This window comes from Microtus oregoni, unplaced genomic scaffold (genome assembly GCF_018167655.1).
Source record: "Microtus oregoni isolate MIOR12 unplaced genomic scaffold, Mior012 000019F_ref0000042, whole genome shotgun sequence".
In the NCBI taxonomy this organism is placed as follows: domain Eukaryota; kingdom Metazoa; phylum Chordata; class Mammalia; order Rodentia; family Cricetidae; genus Microtus; species Microtus oregoni.
This window is the reverse complement of record NW_024543078.1, coordinates 27,332,360-27,352,447: the sequence shown is the minus strand read 5'-3', so window position 1 is coordinate 27,352,447 and position 20,088 is coordinate 27,332,360. Positions and strand designations below refer to the sequence as shown.

At 37.9% G+C, this 20,088-nt stretch overlaps 1 protein-coding gene across 1 annotated transcript; it reads left to right on the top strand.

Moving 5' to 3' along the window:
• Positions 1–3,567: 3,567 nt before the first annotated feature.
• Pom121l12 (POM121 transmembrane nucleoporin like 12) lies at positions 3,568–4,332 on the top strand. The gene has a single exon (XM_041668798.1). It carries the CDS (start codon positions 3,568–3,570, stop codon positions 4,330–4,332), a length of 765 nt encoding a protein of 254 aa, XP_041524732.1.
• Positions 4,333–20,088: the final 15,756 nt, after the last annotated feature.

Genomic DNA, 20,088 nt, shown 5'->3' with positions numbered 1-20,088 from the left:
AAATATTTGAGTAAAACTTATTTAGATCTGAATATTTAAAGCTATTTTATTCACAACACAAATGCATAAAATGGAATATACCCACCCAACAGAACAGTTTCATGATATGAACAGTATTGTCATAGGTGATTCGATTAGAATATCATTGAAAGAAGACAGTCAGAAGGAGCCACATGTTGTGCAACTCCACAGAAACAGACATCCTTGAAAGTGCATTATAGCAGAGATATAGTATATATTAGTGGTTGTTGATGGCTGAGGTCAGGTGGGAGGAGACAGGTGATCAATTTCAGGCAGATGCTACTTTGTAAGGTGATGGAAACTTTAACGCTCACTGTTGTGATGGCCCTCATGTCTGGTAATATACCAAGAGCTAATGAAACCTGAAACGCACATGCTGTATTGCATTTTAATTATATATCAAGATGTTTTAAGATATTTACTTCAGAATACTCTCAAGGTAGAATCTAATGAAAGTAATGTAAAGTATAAGCAAAAGTTGACCCTCACCTTGACAAAATGAGAAAATACAAATGCTTCCGAGCACAAACAGAAGACAGTACAAAGTAACAAACACATAGGCAACATTGCTTAGGGGAAGGAGTGAGCTAGAAAAGAACTGGGAAATATTGTAAAAAAATGTTTCTCTCTCTCTCTCTCTCTCTCTCTGTGTGTGTGTGTGTGTGTGTGTGTGTGTATGTGCTAAGTGGTGTATTCATGTTATATTTTTCCAAAGAATTTTATTTGCTTTTGTTTGTTTGAGAATTTTATACATGCATAGAACATATGCTGATCAAAGAGGTCTCTGTTTCCTCTTTTTCAACTACACTATCATTTTTTTATCCTAGCTCATGTTTTCTTTTGTTCAAAACCCTAGAAGTCCATCTAGTGCTGCTTATATGTGCATGAGCTCAAACATCTTTTACTGGCACATGGGGGGCAGCTCAAGGAATGCCTTGAAGAAAGCAGACTCCACTTCTTCTGTAGCCATTCATTGCCTATAGCTACTCAGTGAGGCATGATTTTCTCCCCTAACCACACTTGTCCCATTTGTGTGTATGCATTCTATTTGTGCAATAATTTAAATAAGAATGTCAGGATTTAGACAATTTCCCAGTTGGCTTCCTGTTCTACTGATTAAACGGCAACTCAAACTTGTTGTTGGTGGATTTACTTCATATACCAGGTTATATCCCTTCACTGAGGGAAGTAAGATCAGGAACTCATAGGAGAACTTGAAGCAAAAGAATATGAAGAAACTTTGTTTGCTGTCTCACTTGATAGCTCCTAGTTAGCTAGCTTTCCTATACAGTCTTGTATCATCAAGTCAGTGAATTGTGCTCTACACTGTGGGATAGAGGCTCCTCCAGCAATTAACAATCAAGAAAATTCTTTTTGAAATACACAGTGCAACTCAATAAAGTCAGTTACTTGAGACTAACTTTTCAGGTTTCAAGTTGACAGTTAGAGCTAACTGGGACAAGCACTTTAACACAATATTCATTGAGCTTATTGCAGTTTCCCATAAACACAGAAAACTGTAGAATCAAGAAGAAAACATGCATTTAAATAAATCTGTACCCTCAGGCATTACCCATCCACTATAATGATAATACTTCCTGGAAGGATTCCCAAGGCTCTAAGTTCTTGGCATCATTATCATGAACTGCAGGATTGACAAGAATGTCATAGTTTAGAATTACTTTCTGTTTTCAAAGTTACATTTTGTAGATCATTACTTAAGGACCCTTGAGAGGATGAAAATGAACTAGTCAGTGAGTGGAAAGGATTTTATTTGGCAGTACTTCAGAATTCTCGCTGACAACTTGAACCTTCTTATCAAAATCTTTTTAATGTCCGCCACATACCTCTTTTCAATCTTGGAGGAACCTGATTGTTCCTGGATTTGATTCTTTTGCCCACCTATGCTTTCTGTCACTTAGCACTGTGGTCCATTCAGGGGTGCTCTATTCACCTGCATCTAGGAAAATTGTTTAAGAGTACAGTCCATTTCACACGGTCTTTAACAGTCCTTCAAATGTTATCATTATATTCACTTAGTATCCATCAAAACCTTATGTTTTTAGGCTAAAGGCCTTTTTATTTTTACTTTGTACATACAGTAGCCAATTTTTATTGTTATGATGAGATACCTGGGGTAGGCTACCTTCTAAAATTATGTTTATTTTGATCACAATTCTGGAGGTTCACAGGCAGGGTACTGTCATCAAATGGGCTCACTTGAAGGCTTCATGTGGATAGTATTGCAATGATGGAAGGATTATAAGCAAGAAGTGTAGATCACGTTTACACAGGGAGCTAAGGGAATCAAGAAATAGCTACCTTGCTTCTTTCTAACAGAACCCTTGAGAACTCAGAGACTCATTCAAGAAAACTTCCTGAATTCTTCTGTAGGCACACCCCTAGTGAACTAATGACCTTCCTTTTATTGCCAGACTGAGGAAACTAGATTTCCATATATGAATGTCTTGGAGTAGGGGGGCAAACTCAGTATCCAAGCTCTAAAATATATATTAGCAGCATAAAACAGAAAGTAAGACATAAAGAGAGGGAGCAAGGGAGAGGAACAGCAAGAAAAGTGAAGGAGTTGGGATAAAAGAGATTGCATCAGTGTTCACAGATGAGGACAACAGGTTAACATTTCAGTAGTCTACATGAGCATCAGTACTAAATTTTAAGCTGTGGCCTACCACCATGATTCCCATAGACGATAAATGGTAACAAATGAAATTAACAACTTTGCTGGAAGAAAAAAGGATCCCACTTAATGAAATGGAAACTAGGTGTTTAGATTTTAAGAGCATTCAAAAGAATAATGCTCATTTTTTCTTACAATGAAAGAAAAATTCCCCTTAAGTATCCCATATGCAATTACTGTGAACTCTAAAAATCATTACGCCTTTTCACTCTAAACGGCAAGAGTAAAATGAAAGTGAGGGCCCCAGTTAGGTGTCCCATGGTGCAAAACTGAGAACAATTTGGCCGTCTCTTAAAAGGTCCAACCAGGGATCACCATGAGTCAGCAAGGTTAATTTGTACAAATGAACCCGTGTACATGCAGCATCTGAGGCACGACTGCTGTTAACACTCACATTGCACTTGATGGAACTAAGTGTTCAACAAATGCAATTATCCCTGCAATGGAATAATTTGGGGTGTAAAAAAATTAGGTACATGCCATAGCAAGGATGGGTGTTAAAATCTTCCAACCACACAAGACTTCCACACATAATCCTATTCAAATTGAAAGACACAGAATTGCAGAGAGGGTAAGTGCTGCGGCAAGAATAGATAGGAATGTGTTTCTGGAATGAGGATCACACTACCCACGTATTTGTAAACATTTAAGAATTGTACAATTTATAAGGCTGAGATATAGATACGAATAAGTAACATACACATCTCACATTGGAAAGCCACTGGGAACTGTGTACACACTGTCTTGAAACAATAGCACGTGTGTGTTCTCAGCACCCTCTCTCAGCCTCGAGCCCACAGCCAACGGTCCTCCCCTTGGCAGGTCCTTGGTTGCCGGAAGCTGTGAGAATGGGCAGCTCCCTGGGTTCGCCCCAAAGATCGTTACCTGCTCCTGCCCCCAGGTCTAGACCTCGTTCTACATGGATTCAGCAAAACCCTGGCCCTAAAATCCACCAGAACCTCCACAAGCCCCAGAGAGTGGTGGGGACCTGGAGGCGTTCCTCCACCAGACTTCCCTTAGACGCCACCCGGGACCTAGATCTCTCCAGCGCCTGTATGAAACAATGGCTTTGGAGTTTACACAAGCCTGGATGGACCAGCAGCTCTGTGACAGTCAAGATTGCCCTTCCTGAAAGTAGAGCCAGCGCCTTGAACTCTCTGGGAAATGGAACCCACTCTGCAGAGGGTCCTGAGAAGAGTCCAGACCCCTGTGCTAAGGAGACTGTGCTGAAGGCTCTCAGTCAATGTAAGAAGGGAAGGAGGCGGTTTGATGGACCACTGTGGTTCGAAGTCCCAGAGGTAAAAAACTCACGACAGAACCCAGAGCCCAGGCCCTCATCTGCCTTCAAACCCTGTATAAAAGATGGAGTGGCAGTTTCCTTTGTTCCCAAGCCAGGGCGTCTGAACCAAAGCTCCAATACCTATAAGATGGATACAGACCTCAAGCCGAGCATCCACGAGGCCATGCTAGCAGTACCTGAGCCCCACATAGAAAGCTGGGAGAAGACCCAGGCCTTCTGTGATCCCTCTCTTACTCCTGTGCCCAAGAGAGAAGCTTTGGGGGTTACCTTGGTGGGCAGGGATTCCCAGCCTACTATGTCCAGTGACTGCTAATTGAGTGCCATCATCCCCTTTGGAGACTCCAATTTATGGACTTTCATCCCCTAAACCCACATTCTATCCTAGTTTGGGACTTAATACTTGCTCCAACTCTCTATTTTTTGACCTGCCAAACCCAAACCATCTCTCTTGCCCATCATGATCTTTCTGTCTTTAAACTCAAACCAGCGTCGCTGAAAGGTGTCACACCTCCCCTATTTGCCAAATTTGTATAAACATTTACTTATTAAAGCTGTATTATCAATGAGAAGAGCTTTTCATGCACATATATTCCAGTAGCACAAGAGCTAACCTAAAAGCCCTTTACTGCAAGCTTCTCCATTTGAGATCCTTATCCTTAGTCCAGTTTAACTAGAGGGCAGTGAGAGAAAATAAAACATTAAATCATAGGGAAGAGTATGGGATGTCATCTAAGGAACAAGCATTCATTAAGGAAAAATGACTAGGATCTGGTTGATACTTTAGAAAGGCGATTCTGGTTGCATTGTGGATTACCCAGAAGCAGCATTGAAGTAGAAGCAAGAGAAGTTCAATACAGTGTGTCAGCCAAGCATTGAGACTTGGTGGGTTTGAGAGAACTATGCAATGGGATAACTGTGTCCAGACAAGGCTTGCTGTGTTGAGGGTTTGCTGGTGCTCTAGTTGATAGCACTAGAAAAATAAAAAGAGATTAATTTTTAGCTTTATTTTTTTTTTCGTAATACTAAAATAGATGCTGTGTCTGACATAGATACTGACAGCAAATACCTTCAGAGGAAAGCATGTTTGAGGAAATTATGTCTTTTCAGTAATGTTTTCTAGGATAATGATATTGTTGATCTGTTAGATTTTTCAGTTGTACAGTTGAATGAGTCTGGGACTCATAGGTAGTTTGAAGCCAGGGAATTAATTTTGGATCCATGGCCGTAAAAGTTCATGAAATAACATAGAATTAAGGTCAAATAGGGTTATGGGATGAATGGTACAATGTATACACAGAGGGGATGAGGCAAGGAGAGCTCCAATATTTAGAAAGCAAAAGAAATAAATATAAAAAGCCTAGGAATAAAGAGCCCCTGGAGTAGAAGGGGATCCAGCAGCAGTGGGCATAGAAGAGGATCCCAGAACCCAGAGCTACCATTTCTGATTTAGAAAAAGGCTTCATGAATGCCTTGGGCAGGCAAACCTGTCTTAACAAAGAGAATTTCTTCGTACACAACTCTCATTCTCTCAGCATTCACACAAGGTCTGCCCATGTCGCTCACTGCATTGATTCAGCTCACCCAGAAACATGGCACAAAAACAGAACTTCAAGAAATATCTCAAGCACTCTGAAACCTAATTAGGATTATGTCTTCTAAAGAAACAATAACCTTGATCATGGAATCAAAGATGGGCAAGAAAAAAAACAACTATTTTCCAAAGGACAAAAGTTAAGCGTTAGAATGTGGAGAAAAAAGGAAGTTCTTGAACACCGTAGGTGGTAATGAAAAACTAGTAGATCCATTTTAAGAAACTACAGAAATCCATTAAGAATTATAAAGAACTGTTATGTCATCTCATAATGTCTCTAGGTGAATATCTAAAGAAGTAGAAGCAGTATAGTGAAGAAATATAAGCACTCCCATCTTCATTTTAGCATTATTCATACACACAAAGATATGGATACAATGTAAGCAGCAGAGGCTTGGGGTGTTAGGGGATATGTGGTAAAGATGCAAAGTTGGGTGTAGAACTAATGCTTTCAGCAGAACTAATGTTCAACATGGTAATTGTTTTTTTTTATCAAGTTTGATTTTAATTGGTAATTGTTTTTTTTTTTGGTTTTTTTTTTTTTTTTTTTTTTTTTTTTTTTTTGGTTTTTCGAGACAGGGTTTCTCTGTGGTTTTGGAGCCTGTCCTGGAACTAGCTCTCGTAGACCAGGCTGGTCTCGAACTCACAGAGATCCGCCTGCCTCTGCCTCCCGAGTGCTGGGATTAAAGGCGTGCGCCACCATCGCCCGGCAATTGTTACAGTTAATAATGACTTATTGCACAACTGAATGTTTGCGAGTAGATTTTATTAGATGCTCACCACAAACATGGTAGAGATGAGAGGAAATACATTTGCTGATTTACCCACTTTACATCACATCACATTTCAAAAGATGTCACTGAGCAAGTATATACACCTAATGTGGTTTTTAATTCAAAATGCATATAAATAATATGGAATGTCATTTAAAACGTCCTGGGGATGGGTAGATGTTAAAGGTCATTTGCATTACTACTAGAATTGATAATGGAAAGCACTGATAATCTAGAAGCAGCTCAGATTTTCAGTGAATGAAGACATATAGAGCAGAGTGGCATCAAGAATGAGAATTAGTTCTAGCATTATCATTTCAAAGTAATATGAATCTTTTGAAAGGGCAAATGACAGTCATAACATGGAAGGACAAGCTGGAGTAATGATAGAGTCACTATCATGTCTAAACTGTGAGGGTCACGGAATGCCAAGGTGGATGACAAAGCTTTGTTCCAAGCTGAGGATACACGTTGCACAGATACAGGGGAGTGAGGGCTGTGGGCGACTTTCTAGCAATTCCTTAGTTTCAAGGCCACTGTGTTAGATTCATGGGCACTGGTCAGTGAAATCATCTGAGCACCTAGGCAGCTGAGATAAGAAGCTTCACTCCATCATTTACATAGTGTCTTAAGGCCTGTTAGCCAAATTATAGTGCAGATCATCTATCTGATTTCAGAAATAAACATTATGCAAAAGACAATATTTTGGAGACCTTTTAAGATTTGGGTAAAATAGCTACAGAGAAAGTGAATTGAAGGAAAGAAATATCTAGTGAGTGTTTACACTTGGACCAAAAGGGGTATGAATTCAGTTGCTAAAGATTAACAAAGTTATACCTGTACTGAGTGTAAAGAAATTCTTTGTCATTTTCCCTAGATATATAGCCTAACAATTATTTGATGTAAGATTCACATTGTGAATTCTTTGTTTAGTGCAGTATGCCATTTTTAATTGGGTTATTTAGAATTTTAATGTCTAATTCCTTGAGTTCTTTATATATTTGGAGATCAGTCCTTTGTCTGATGTGAGATTGGTAAAGATGTTTTCCCATTAAGTAGGCTGCCTTTTTGTCTTACTGACTGTTCTTTGCTTTATAGAAGCTTCTCAATTTCAGGAAGTCCCACTTATTTTTTGTTGCTTTCTGTGTCTGTGCTACTTCATGCATTGAAGACTACTTTCCACTTTCTCTTCTATCAGGTTCAGTTTGGTCAAATTTATATTGAGGTCTTTAATCCATTTAGGCTTGAGTTTTGTGCATGGCGATAGATATGGATCTATTTTCCTTCTTCTACATGTTGACATCCATTTATGCCAGCACCATTTGTTGAAGATACATTCCATTTTCCTTTGCATAAATTTAGTTTCTATGTCAAAAATCAGGTGTTCTTAGGTGTGTTGATTACTATCTGGGTCTTTGATTCGATTCCATTGGTCAACCTCTCTGTTTTTATGCCAAAACCAAGCTGCTCAATCATACTACAAAAGCATTTTCTTAACCATGTTCATAGGAGCATTATTTGTAATAGCCAGAACCTGGAAACAGCCAAGATGCCCCCTCAACCAAAGAATGGATAAAGAAAATGTGGCACATTAACACATTAGAGTTCTACACTATTCAGCGGAAAAAATATGACATCTTGAATTTATGTGCAAATGAATGGAATTTGAAAACACTATTCTGAGTGAGAAAACACATATCCCCAAAAGTTGAATGTGATATGTACTCACTCATAAGTGGATATTAGCTATAAACAAAAGACATTGATCCTAGAGAAGATAAGTAATAATGTGAACCCAAAGAAAAACATATATAGATCTGCCTGGAAATTGGAAACATACAAGATCACCTGACAAAATTGGCAGCATGGGGGTGGGGGAAGAAGAGAGTTTAGAAGGGGAAGAGTAGGGGAGATGGGGAGCGTTGAGGAAAACTTGAGTGAATGAGATAGTTTAGATGGGGAAGGACAGAGATGAGAGCAAGGAAAGAGTTATCTTAATTGAGGGAGCCATTATAGGGTTAGCAGAAACTGAGCTCTAGAGAAATTCCCAGGAACCCACAAAGATGACCCCAGTTAAGATCCTAAGCAATAGAGGAGAGGGGACCCAATCTTGACTTGCCCAGTAGTCAGACTGATGATTACCTTAAATCTCACCATAGAACCTTCATCCTGCAATTGATGCAACAGAGGTAGAGACCCACATCAGAGCACTGGACTGAGCTTCCAAAGTCCAGTTGAAGGGTCAAAGGAATGAGAATATGAGCAAAGAGGTCAAGACCATGATGGATTCACCAACTGAAACAGTTTACCTAAGCTAATAGGAGCTCACCAACACCAGCTGGACTGGGAAGGAACAAGCATAGGATCAAATTAATTCCTCTGAATGTGGCTGACAATTTCATGTATGGGGAAGACTGAGGAGTCACTGGCAGTGGCACCAGGGTTTATCCCTACGGCATGTACTGGCTTTGGGGGATCTTATTCTCTTTGGATGTATACCTTGTTCAGCCTAGATATAGTAGGCAGGGCCTTGTACCTTACACAAATCAATGTGCCTTACCCTCTCTGAGTATTAGATGGGGGTGGGAAAATGTGTGGAGGGAATGGGAGGAGGGGGGAGTGGTAACTTGGATTGGTATATTTTAAAAATCTAATAAATTAAAAAAAACTTGGATTCCTCAAACCAAACAAACTATAGGCAGAAGTAGCATATGAAATTTTCTAAAGAAGAGTTAAACAAGAAGGAGATGATAAAAGGCAAAATAGACTCATAGGCCAATAACACTGGGTTGTAGATTACATAAAAAGAACAGGGAAAGCACAGTATAGTTCATATAAAAAAAATCCACATAACGACTAAATAAGAGTCCACATCACCCTTTAGTATAAAGGTCACTAACTATAATAATCAGAATTGAGTTTTGTAAGGCTAGTTAATTGCTTGTTCCCAGGGGTGGGTGGGTTGTCAGCAGGCAGTACATCATGCACTTAATATTTAAAGGCATTGGGTTCAATTCTTAGCATGACCAAAGTGTCAAGTTGAGTTTTACGTGAAATTGAGAATTTTTAGATGAAATTTACTAAAGAATAATTTGTTTCACTTCAAGAATATGTTATTTTTGCTTTGATAACAAACATAGTCACTACTGGAGGGCTTATGTTCCTCTTACTGAGAATCCACTGTTGACAGATTCAAGTCAACTGGCCCTGCAACACAAGGGACTGTGTTCTGATGAGATACCATGGGAATCTCAACCTCTATCCTATTACATAATACTGAAGACAGCTATCTAGTAACAGTAGTTTAAATGTTGATGTTTCTAGGCACCAGTTTCAATGTCTCATTACCAAAGCATCATGGAAACCACAAAGAATCTCTAATGCACATGAAAATAAAAATAAAAGAAGCATCATCCCCTACCACCCAAAATGTACAAACTAACCGATAGCTTTTGTTTGAATATTATTTTTATTCATTTAAGTTTTCACTAAACATTTTTATCAACCCCACATCAGACAGAGGGCTGATCTCCAAAATTTACAAAGAACTCAGATTTGTAGGAGAGACCCAGCCAATCACCTTGCTAGCAGGGGGCAGGTCCCCCGAGGATATTTTTAACTTATAATGATTGCGGGCATGCTCCCAACCGCCCCTTCTGCTTTCCTGTTCTCCACAGAAACCTATGGTTCTGTAAGTCTATTTCCCCATTAAAGCTGTCTATATTATTACAATCTGTCTGCATTCATTTATGCCGCTACACAAATTGATCATCAAAAGTACAAATAAACCAATAAAAATGTGTACAGACATTAACAGAAAACTCTCAATGGAGGCATCTAAAATGGCTGAAAGACATTTAAGGAAGTGCTCAACATCCTTAGTCATCAGATGAATGCAAATTCAAACAACTATGAGATTCTATCTTACACCTTTAAGAATGGCCAAGATCAAAATGCTGATGACAACTTATGCTGGAGAGGTTGTGGGGTAAAGAGAACATTCCTGCATTGCTGGTGGGAGTACAAGCTGGTACAACCCCTTTGGATATTAGTATGGTGATTTCTCAGAATATTGGTAAACAGCCTTCCTCAAGATACAACAACACCACTTTTGGGTATATATTCAAAGGATGCTCACTTGTACCACAAGGACATGTGCTCAACTATGTACATAGCAGCATTGTTTGTAATAACTAGAAACTGGAAACAACCTAAATGCCCCTTGACCAAAGAATGGCTAAGGAAAATGTGGTGCACTCACACAATGTAGTACTCCATAACAAGAAAAAAAATGACATCTTGAAATTTGATGGCAAATGGATTGAGCTAGAAAATATCATATTTAGTGAGGTAACTCAGACCCAGAAAATCAATTATATTATGTACTCACTCATAAATGATTTTTAAACATAAAGCAAAGCAAACCAGCCTACATATCACACTTTCAGAGAAACTAGACAACAATGAAGACCCTAAGAGAGACATGCATGGATCTAATATACTTGGGAGGTAGTACAAGACAAGATCTCCAAATAAATTGGGAGCATGGGGATCTTGGGAGAAGTTTGAAGGGGATTGAAGATGCAGGGAGGGGAGTGAAAAAAAATGTATAGCTTAATAAAATCAATAAAAAAATTCACCACTAATTCTGCATTTGCAAATTGTATAAATTTCAGATATAGAAGAAAACACAGTTTTGATATTTCCTCCATGTTCATAATATTTTTCTGATTTCACAGTCACTTGGTGTTTTCTAGATAACACTTTTTTATGGTTGCATGTTTTCCTTTGTACCTCCAAACAGTCCCTTAGTAAATGGAGTCACATTGCAAGAATAGAGATAAGAATTTAACTTACCCCGAAACTTTGTTTCAACTCACATACACACAGAGTTGAAATATCTATACTCCAAATCAACTGAAAAATTAAAACTTGTCAAAAGAAAATTAAATGCTATTATTAGTAGATGCTACTGAAAAGATAAAAATACTTTATTAAATATTAATATGAAAGACCTGCCATTGTTATTTGTGCTCAGATTGAAAAATGTTAGTTATTTACGTCTAAATCCTTAAGATAAAAGCTATATCGTGCTGATTTTAGTTACAATTTAATACAACTTTGTTTTAATTTTGAAAATGAGAAATGGGTGTATCCACATAGATAATATTCCAGCATTTTTCATAAGTCCGAGTTCAAAGTTTCACTCCAATTTCAGAGCAAGACTTCGGTATGAGTCCTTGTAAAATATTTTTAATTACATTATACTAAGATACTATATGGAGAGTAAACACTCTCATCTCAAAAAAGAAAACTGGGGGCATTAATAAGAGGTATAGGGCTAAGACAAGATTGGAATCTGTCAAGGCACACATGACATACTGTTATCTACATCTCATGTTCTAAGCATGTCCTGGGATTTATGTGCTCCAAAGAACTTGGGCAGCCAGTACCCATGTTTTGACATTTAAAGTCACATGGCCTCTTTCCTGGCCTGTTTGTCATGTATACTTTTCTTTAGTAGGCATTTCACAATTCTATTCTTTCACACGATAGAATTCAATATAGTTTCAACCATTCAACCACACAATCAAAGCTTCATGAACATTAGTCTCATGGATTGGCTTCAACCTTCCTGATCCTGCCAAGTATTCTCTGCCTTCTGTGGTTTTCCTTTGGTGTCTGCACAGAAGTCTCTCTACAGCTTCACATTTCTTACATTCTGCATTCCAGTAAAACCAACTTCATTTTGCGTAAAAAAACAATTTCAAATTGCGTAGTGGCTGACTCTGCTTTCAACATGGCTGCAGTATATGTAGTGAAGAATACTTTAAGTTGGTCGTATGTGGAAGAAGCCCCATTTTAAAGAAAAAACCTTTCTAGTCTTGGAAAATATGGCTGCAACAGTAAACATGTTCCATTTATTCCTAAACTACAAGCTCTTCAATTCTTGTTCCTCAGCTTTTGCATCCCTATTCTCACTATAAACTTGACTTACATAGAATAATAAGCATATTATAACATCCATCATCATACTTTCTCTACAAGATAAATACACAAATCATCTTTAAATTCATATTTCTTTAAAATTTCAGCACAGGGACAAAACTGTTGACAAGCTCTGTACCACATACAATGTGCTTGATCTTTGGTTCAACTCCAAGTAGAGTCTTCATTTCCATCTAAAATCTCTTGAGCATCAGACATCTATTTTACCTGCTTTGTTATAGTCAGTCTGTTCCCAGCTCCCACTAGAATTTATTACTGATCTCTGCTTATCACTTTCTAGAATTTCTTTGGACTAAATAGTTTTGTAACTAGTTCCAAGTGCTTAAGGACCTCATTGTTGTGTGTTGTTTTTGCTCTTATGGTTTTTTGAGAGGCCCTCTGTAGGTAGAGACTATTTGTTAATTCCAGGATGCCCAGACCTGAAATAATTATACAGAAAATATCAATTAATTATAAGACTCCTTGGCCAATAGCTTAGGTTTCTTACAAAGTAGCTCTTACTTTTTAAATTAACCCATTTGTTCTAATCTGTGTATTGCCACGTGACTGTGGCCCACCTGTAAGGTATCATCCAGTGTCTATGTCTTTCTGCCGATTCATGGCACCTCGCTGACTCTGCCTACTTTCCCACTGTATCTTTTCCAGCCTGACCATATTCTGTCCTGCTATAGGCCCAAGCAGCTACTTTATTCATTAACCAATAAAAGCAACACATATACTGAAGGACCTCTCACATCAGTCCACCACCAACCTCCCAACTAAAGCACTCACAGAGACTTATTCTTAGTTATGAATGCCCAGCCTTAGCTTGACTTGTTTCTGGCCAGCTTTTCTTAACTTTAAATTATCCTGATTACCTTTTACTTCTGAGCATTTTTCTTTCTCTATTTCTGTATATCTTACTTTACTTCTTTCTCCATGGCTTGCTGTCTAGCTGGGTGTCTGGCCCCCGATGTCCTCCTCTCGTTGCTCTGTTGTTGCTCTTATTTTTTTTCCTTCCAGATTTCTCCTTCTGTTTACACTCTCTGCCTGCTAGCCCTGCCTATCCTTGCTCCTGCCTCTCTATTGGCCGTTCATCTCTTTTAGGACTTTCAGGTGTTTTAGACACAGCTTCACAGAGTAAAACAAATGCAGGGAAAAGAGAAGTAACACCTCAAAATAATTATTCCCCAACACTCATGGGCAGCTTTACTTATAGCAGTGACCTCATTTCTCTGTTACCAATCTAAAGTGATAATGCCACTTCTTGTCACTATAACACAGCTATTTAACAGAGCAATGTAAAAGGGGGAACAATTTCTTTGGTTCATTGTTTCAGCACATTGTCATGTGATTTTTTTCTCAGTCATTGTAAATTAGAGCACCATGGGAGGAGCAGAAATGAAGAGCAAAGCTGTTCACTTTATGGAAGTCATGAAGTAAGGAGGAACACAGCACGATGCAGTCAGTGAAGGATACCTCTCCTATGACCAGTTTCTTTCAGTAAAGCCTCACCTCTTAAAATGTACAGAACCTCTCAAAGTAGAACTACTAGTTGGGGATCAAGCCTTCAACATGTACTGGAATTTATAGAACATTGCACAACAAACACTCATAAATGCAAGCAAAGTGAGAATAGCTTTTTGCTTTTTCCAGAGCTTGACCTAATCTGTGAAATAATGCCAGGGAAAACCAAACTTTTGGAAAAACAGAAATGTTAGCAATTGACTAGAACCTGTTCGAAGGAATAAGACTACATTCCCAAGCAATAGCAGAAATCTTCTAAGGAAAAGGAAGATTTTAATCTTAATTTTATATACAAAGGCAAATCATAATAGATCTTTATACTTAAAAGAAATGTGTGGCTCAGAGGGTTCAAAACTGTAAAAGAAGAACCTACTTCCCATGCCTCCTCCTGGACAAACCTTTGTCTTACTTTACTTCTTTCTCCATGGCTTGCTATATAGTCACCTTCGTACATGGTCCCAGGGGTGCATCTGATGAGAGACAAGGCTTCCTCTTTACCATGACATCGATAGAGCTTTGTGCCAGAAGACAAGTTCCCATCTTGGCCTCTTTTTTTTCCCCATAGATCTCTATATCTATTATGCAGTATCCAACATCAGCAATTCTGTCATAGTAACAATTCTGGGCCCCACATCAGAAGACTCCACTTTTTCCCATTTGACTCAGAGTGAGTTCTGCCACTCTTTGGGACAAGGATCCTCCATCCCTCACGTGGTTGCATAAAGCATCTGATGTTCACAGAACAGGGCTCTGCCCCGGATTCTGTACATGAGTCAGCATTAATTATCATCACTATGCCTGAACCTGCACTCTGGGATATTTTCCTAAACTGTTGAAGAACCAAAACAAGCAAAAATTGAGGACAGAGATAGGACTATCATCTGATAATTTCCTCCTCATTAATTTTAAATTCCTTTATTTCCTTCACTGGAAAGAAATAAAAATGGATACTATGAATATAGAAACAATGTCCAACATCAAGGGCCATCAGACCATCAGAGAAATAAATTTAAAACTACACTGAGGTTTCATTTCACAATGATAGTTATTAAGTAAACCTATGCCACACACAAGACGGCTTATTGAGTTAAGTTGCTCATGTCAAGTCTGGTGATCTGATTTTGAGTCCTGAAACCTACAAGTTAGAGATAGATAACCGAATGATTCCCATGAGTTGTCCTATGATCTATATACATACACATAAACTAAAATAAATATTAAAAACTTACAAAATTTGGAGCAAGAGAGGTGACTCAATAGTAAAGAACATATTTCACTTCCAGAAGAGCAGAATTCAAGGCCAGTAACATTTGATTTCTTCTTATTCTATGATCAAATATTTGGTATCTTCAATAATGGAGTCTTACCATAGATTTCTGGTAGGCAACAAAAATAATGGTAATATCTCATTTGATTTGGGGGGTCTCTGGGATAGCCTGGACCAGAAACTCAAAGGGAGAATACAAATGGTTAAAATTAATTTTTACATTATTTACATTCTTAACCAACAAGAAAAATACAAATTAAAAATACTTTTAAGTACAAGAACCCTCTCTACTATTGCTTGCAGTCTTAGCTGAGCTCATCCTTGTGGAATTTCCATAGTGCCAGGTTTCTCCCTAACTCCATAACTCGAGTTATCCATTATCTCTTTTTCAAGATACCTCTTTCCTTGCTCTCCCTCTCTGTTCCCAGCTGTAAGTCTAGTGTCAGTGAGTTCCTACTAGCTCAGGTCAGTTGCCTTTGTGGGTTTCTTCATCATGATATTGACCCCTTTGCTCATATTATTGCTCCTCCCTCTCTTCAACTGGACTCTGGGAACTCAGCCCAGTGCTTACCTGTGGAACTCTGCATCTGCTTCCATCAGAAGAAATCTGAAACTATGAAAATTCCACAAGGATTACCCCAGCTAAGACTCCATGCATTTGTTCTTGAACATTTTCTTAAGTGTCTCTTGGCCATTTGAGATTCCTCTGTTGAGAAATCTTTGTTTAGATTTGTAACCCATTTTTTTTTTAAATTGGATTATTGATGACTACCCAGATTGTCATCATAGAACTTTCATACAGTAACTGATGGAAGCAGATGCAGTACCAGAATTTATCTCTAGTGCATGAACTGGCTTTTTGGAGCCCATTCCTTATGGAGGGATATCTTGTTCAGCCTAAATACAGGAAGGGCTTTGGTCCTGCCTCAACTTGATGTTTCAGACTTTGTTGACTCCCCATGGGAGGACTAATTCTCTCTGAGGAGTTTATGGGAAATGGAGTGGGGAAAGATGGGGGAAGCAGGAGAAAGGGAGAGAGAGAAGGAACTGGGATTGGTATGTAAATGAAAAGAGATTGTTTTTAAATTAAAGAAAGTAAATTAAAAATAATTTAAAGTATCATTTTGACTAAACCAGAATGATTGGAAATCAGGAAAACGAATGCCAGTGAATTCTACACAAAAATCATTTCAAAATGGATCAATGACCTCAACCTAAAATCTGACAAACTAAAAGTACTGTGGAGAAACATATGGAATAGATATAGATAGAGTCATAGGAATAGGCAAAACATTTCGCAAGAGAATTCTAATAGAGGGTAAATAATTCTCCAAATCAACAAATGAGACTGCTTGAAATTAAAATGTTTCTGAACAGTTAGGGAAAAATCAACAGAGTGAATAGACAGAATGGGAAGCAATTTTGATAAAAATACAGGGAATTGATATTCAGATTAAATAACAAACTAAAAAATGTAGACATCAACAATATAAAGCTGCCAGTCAAAAAAATCAGTTAACAAAGTGAGCAAATAGTTCTTAAAGAAGATGTGCCAATAAATATTTGTTTGAAATGTTTAACAATTTTGGTCATCAGAGAAATGCAAATTAAAACCACTCTGAGATTCCATCTGACCCTAGTCAGAATGACTGGAATGCTGGAACAATGAGCATAACCTTGTAAGTATGATTCAGGTGTTTCTTAATGTATATGGTGGGTTAGCAGCAGAGAAAGGGATAAAGGGACAATTTTTAGTGTACTCATTATAGCTCCAGAGCCTTGAGTTTTACAGGTATGCTTTGTAAGTGATTTTTATGTCTATGTCAGATCACCAAAAAATGCATTTTATATGTGCTTATCTTCTTGTTGAAGAATAGTAACCTTTACATCAATATATGTAATCACAAATATTCTTACATAAGTATATTTGACTATTCAAATACAGTATTATTTTTTCCTGACTGCAGTCCACTTTTCAAGCAATATTCAGTAAAATATGGAATTGGTGTAGGTGAGGACTATTCCAATACAATCTTCAGTTAAAGAATGACCAAGGATATTTTCCTGTGTGCAGACTCACAGGCTGACTGTGCTGTTTGGAGTTTTCATTGATTCCTCATTCATATAACTTTCTGACTAATTATACTCAATTTTCCTTGAAGAAGATATAGGTCAAAGTGTTTTGTAAGTACTTTCATTTTCTGTTCCTTTTAACCCCACCACAGGTATCTAAATGTAGATGTATTTGATTTACAAATCGAAGGTATCATAAAGTTTTATTTTATTTTTTTGCCAACACACAGTCAAAATTTCTGAGAAAGCAATGTCTTTTCCCATTTTATAAGCAATTGTTTAGCATTCCATTTTATGACTCTTCATTTTCTGATAAGATTTAGTCATGAATATGGTCATACTTCAAGGGAAAATCTAATTTTGGTTTTGTAGAAAATGATAATTATCACCATCATCACTCTTCAGGAATATGTAAGCAAAAGCCTGGATGTGAAGTCATTAGGATGACTCCACGGGGAAGTGGTGTCTAGTACTCATCTGTTCAGCCAGTCCATTAAAATCCCACCAAGTGTCTTCCAGTTCCATTTGCACACCATTAGGAACTGCTTTCTAATAACCTCTAAGAGGATGTCTAAGGGATTATCATTATCTACCTCTCCCATCTTTTATCTTGTTTTTTTTTCTTTTTCTCTTTTCTTCAGTTTTGCTGACACTTGTCCTTATTCCACTGCATCAGGTCCACCGTACTGGTATGATAGACATGAATCACTACACTAGTCTTGCATTTTCAATAAATATCTACCAGAAACATTGAGAATTGCATCCTAGAATCAAAGAGATGATATGTAGAATATGACTAGGCTAACATGTTAAGAAGAAGCAAACAACATATATAATGCTGTATATGCTCTGAAGAGTATTAGAGGATGGTATCCAGGAGTGAAAATCTCCTTAAATCAATCTGCTGAAAGACAAGAATTTTACTGTGACACCCAGATGTAGAGGGCTCAGTCCAGAAGGCAGGGAGGGTATGGCAACTCAAGCAGAACAATTAACACCACGTCTTCCCAGGAGTCAGAGGAAGACAATGTTGATTGATGAATGCTTTTTACCTTTGGCCCTTTGATTTTGGATGAGTCTTCAACATAGTGAGTGGTGCCATCCATATTTAGGTTGGTTTTTTCTCTTTCAGGTATTCTTTTGAATTAGAAATGTCTCAATAGATACAGAAGTGTGCCAAGTGTGCCAGACCAATCTCCTTGGTGATAATAACCACTGCCAAGTTGACAATGAAGATCAGCCTTTATACAGCTGTTTGTGAGGCCCTCTGTGCAACTGGAGCTTTCCAGAATTCTTCAGATATTACATGTGGGCAGTAGAGGATGTAATCTGGGTGTATGTAGTGAAAGACTAGTCTAGTGTCAGAAGTACTTAATGAGGCAGAGAGTCTGTAACTCTGACACATAACAGCTGGAAACCATTATGTAAACAAACTTAAAAATAGTAAATTAAAGATAACCTGTTGCTGATATGACAGGTTGGCAAAATGCTTGGGGAAACAAAGACAAGGGCACAGAAACAACACAGGGGAGTTGCAGTCAGGAGACTTACACAAACCGTGAAGAGTACCGGAGAAAATATAATTAGACTAAATAAGAACGAGAGTTTCTTTTGACATGAAATTTGAAATTGGTCAAATTTCCTTGTAAAGGAAGAAAACACAGAATCTTTTATGAGAATCTGAGCTCTTAAGGCAAATGGTAGGGACCTAAAATTGCAACACACTGTGACTGAGAGGACCTGGAAAGAAGCTGTCTGCAGAGGCTGATTAACCAATTAGAACATCAATGACTGGAGAGGCTTTGATGCTCCAAGTCCAGAGGCAAAATGTCCTAGAGCATCCTTAAGGCTCTTGGTGAGCATTTATCCCTGCTAGGTATATTACCTAGCATTTTTGTGACCGTTAAGTAAATCCTTTGGAATATAGAAACAGATCCCAAGTTTCCACCAACCTAAAGGCTTAAGAATGTTGTCAGATAAGGACCTTGAGAGAAGGTTGAAGGGGAGGGGAGAGGCAGGGAGGGGAGCAGAGAAAAATGTAGAGATCAAGAAAAATCAATAAAAAATAAAAAAAGAATGTTGTCAGATAGTATCTAGGGCTATGTGAGGTTTCATTGCTTTGCTGCATATGACCTGCCCTATTAGAAAGAGTCATCTTATGGCATTATTTAATCTGTTGCTATAAAAGTTCATGAAATTAGTACCTCAATGAAGCATGCTATTTGAGCAAACTTATATCTGTGTTTCTGGACAATGTGCACTCATATTTGGTGGCAGAATCAGTCATCTTTTATTGGTTTGTGATAAGAGCTGTTTCTTTCATTGATAACACCAACCTGTTAGCCTAAGGTTGACTTCCCTCATGAAACAGGGGAGTGTCATTTGCTTACTTTGGGGACATCCTCTTTTCTGAGAAAAGTACTCCTGGGACCCGAATCTGTATGCCTCCTACAATAAAAATAAAATACAAAAAAAAATCTGTACTTATAGAGAGTTTCTTCCTCTCCCCTTTCAAATTTGAATATTTTATGTTAACATCATACAGAGATAATTAAATAATTAGCTTAATGTCCACTTGCTGTTCATAAGGCTGCATTTCCTTTTTATAGAATTTTGAGGACATCTGCATCCAGTCTCTATGGAAACCCTATCTTACTAATGAGTAAACATTCAGCTAGAGTCAGGTCTTGAAACGTTTGTTATTTTCTCTGTATCTCTAAATAAAAACACTATGATGTCTTGAAAATCACTCTATTTTTTTTCCTGTTTCTGAGCCTATCAACAGAAAGAAACTAGAAATATCCCTTTGAAGATCTTATTGTTCTGACTCCATTCATTAGCAGTGGGTTC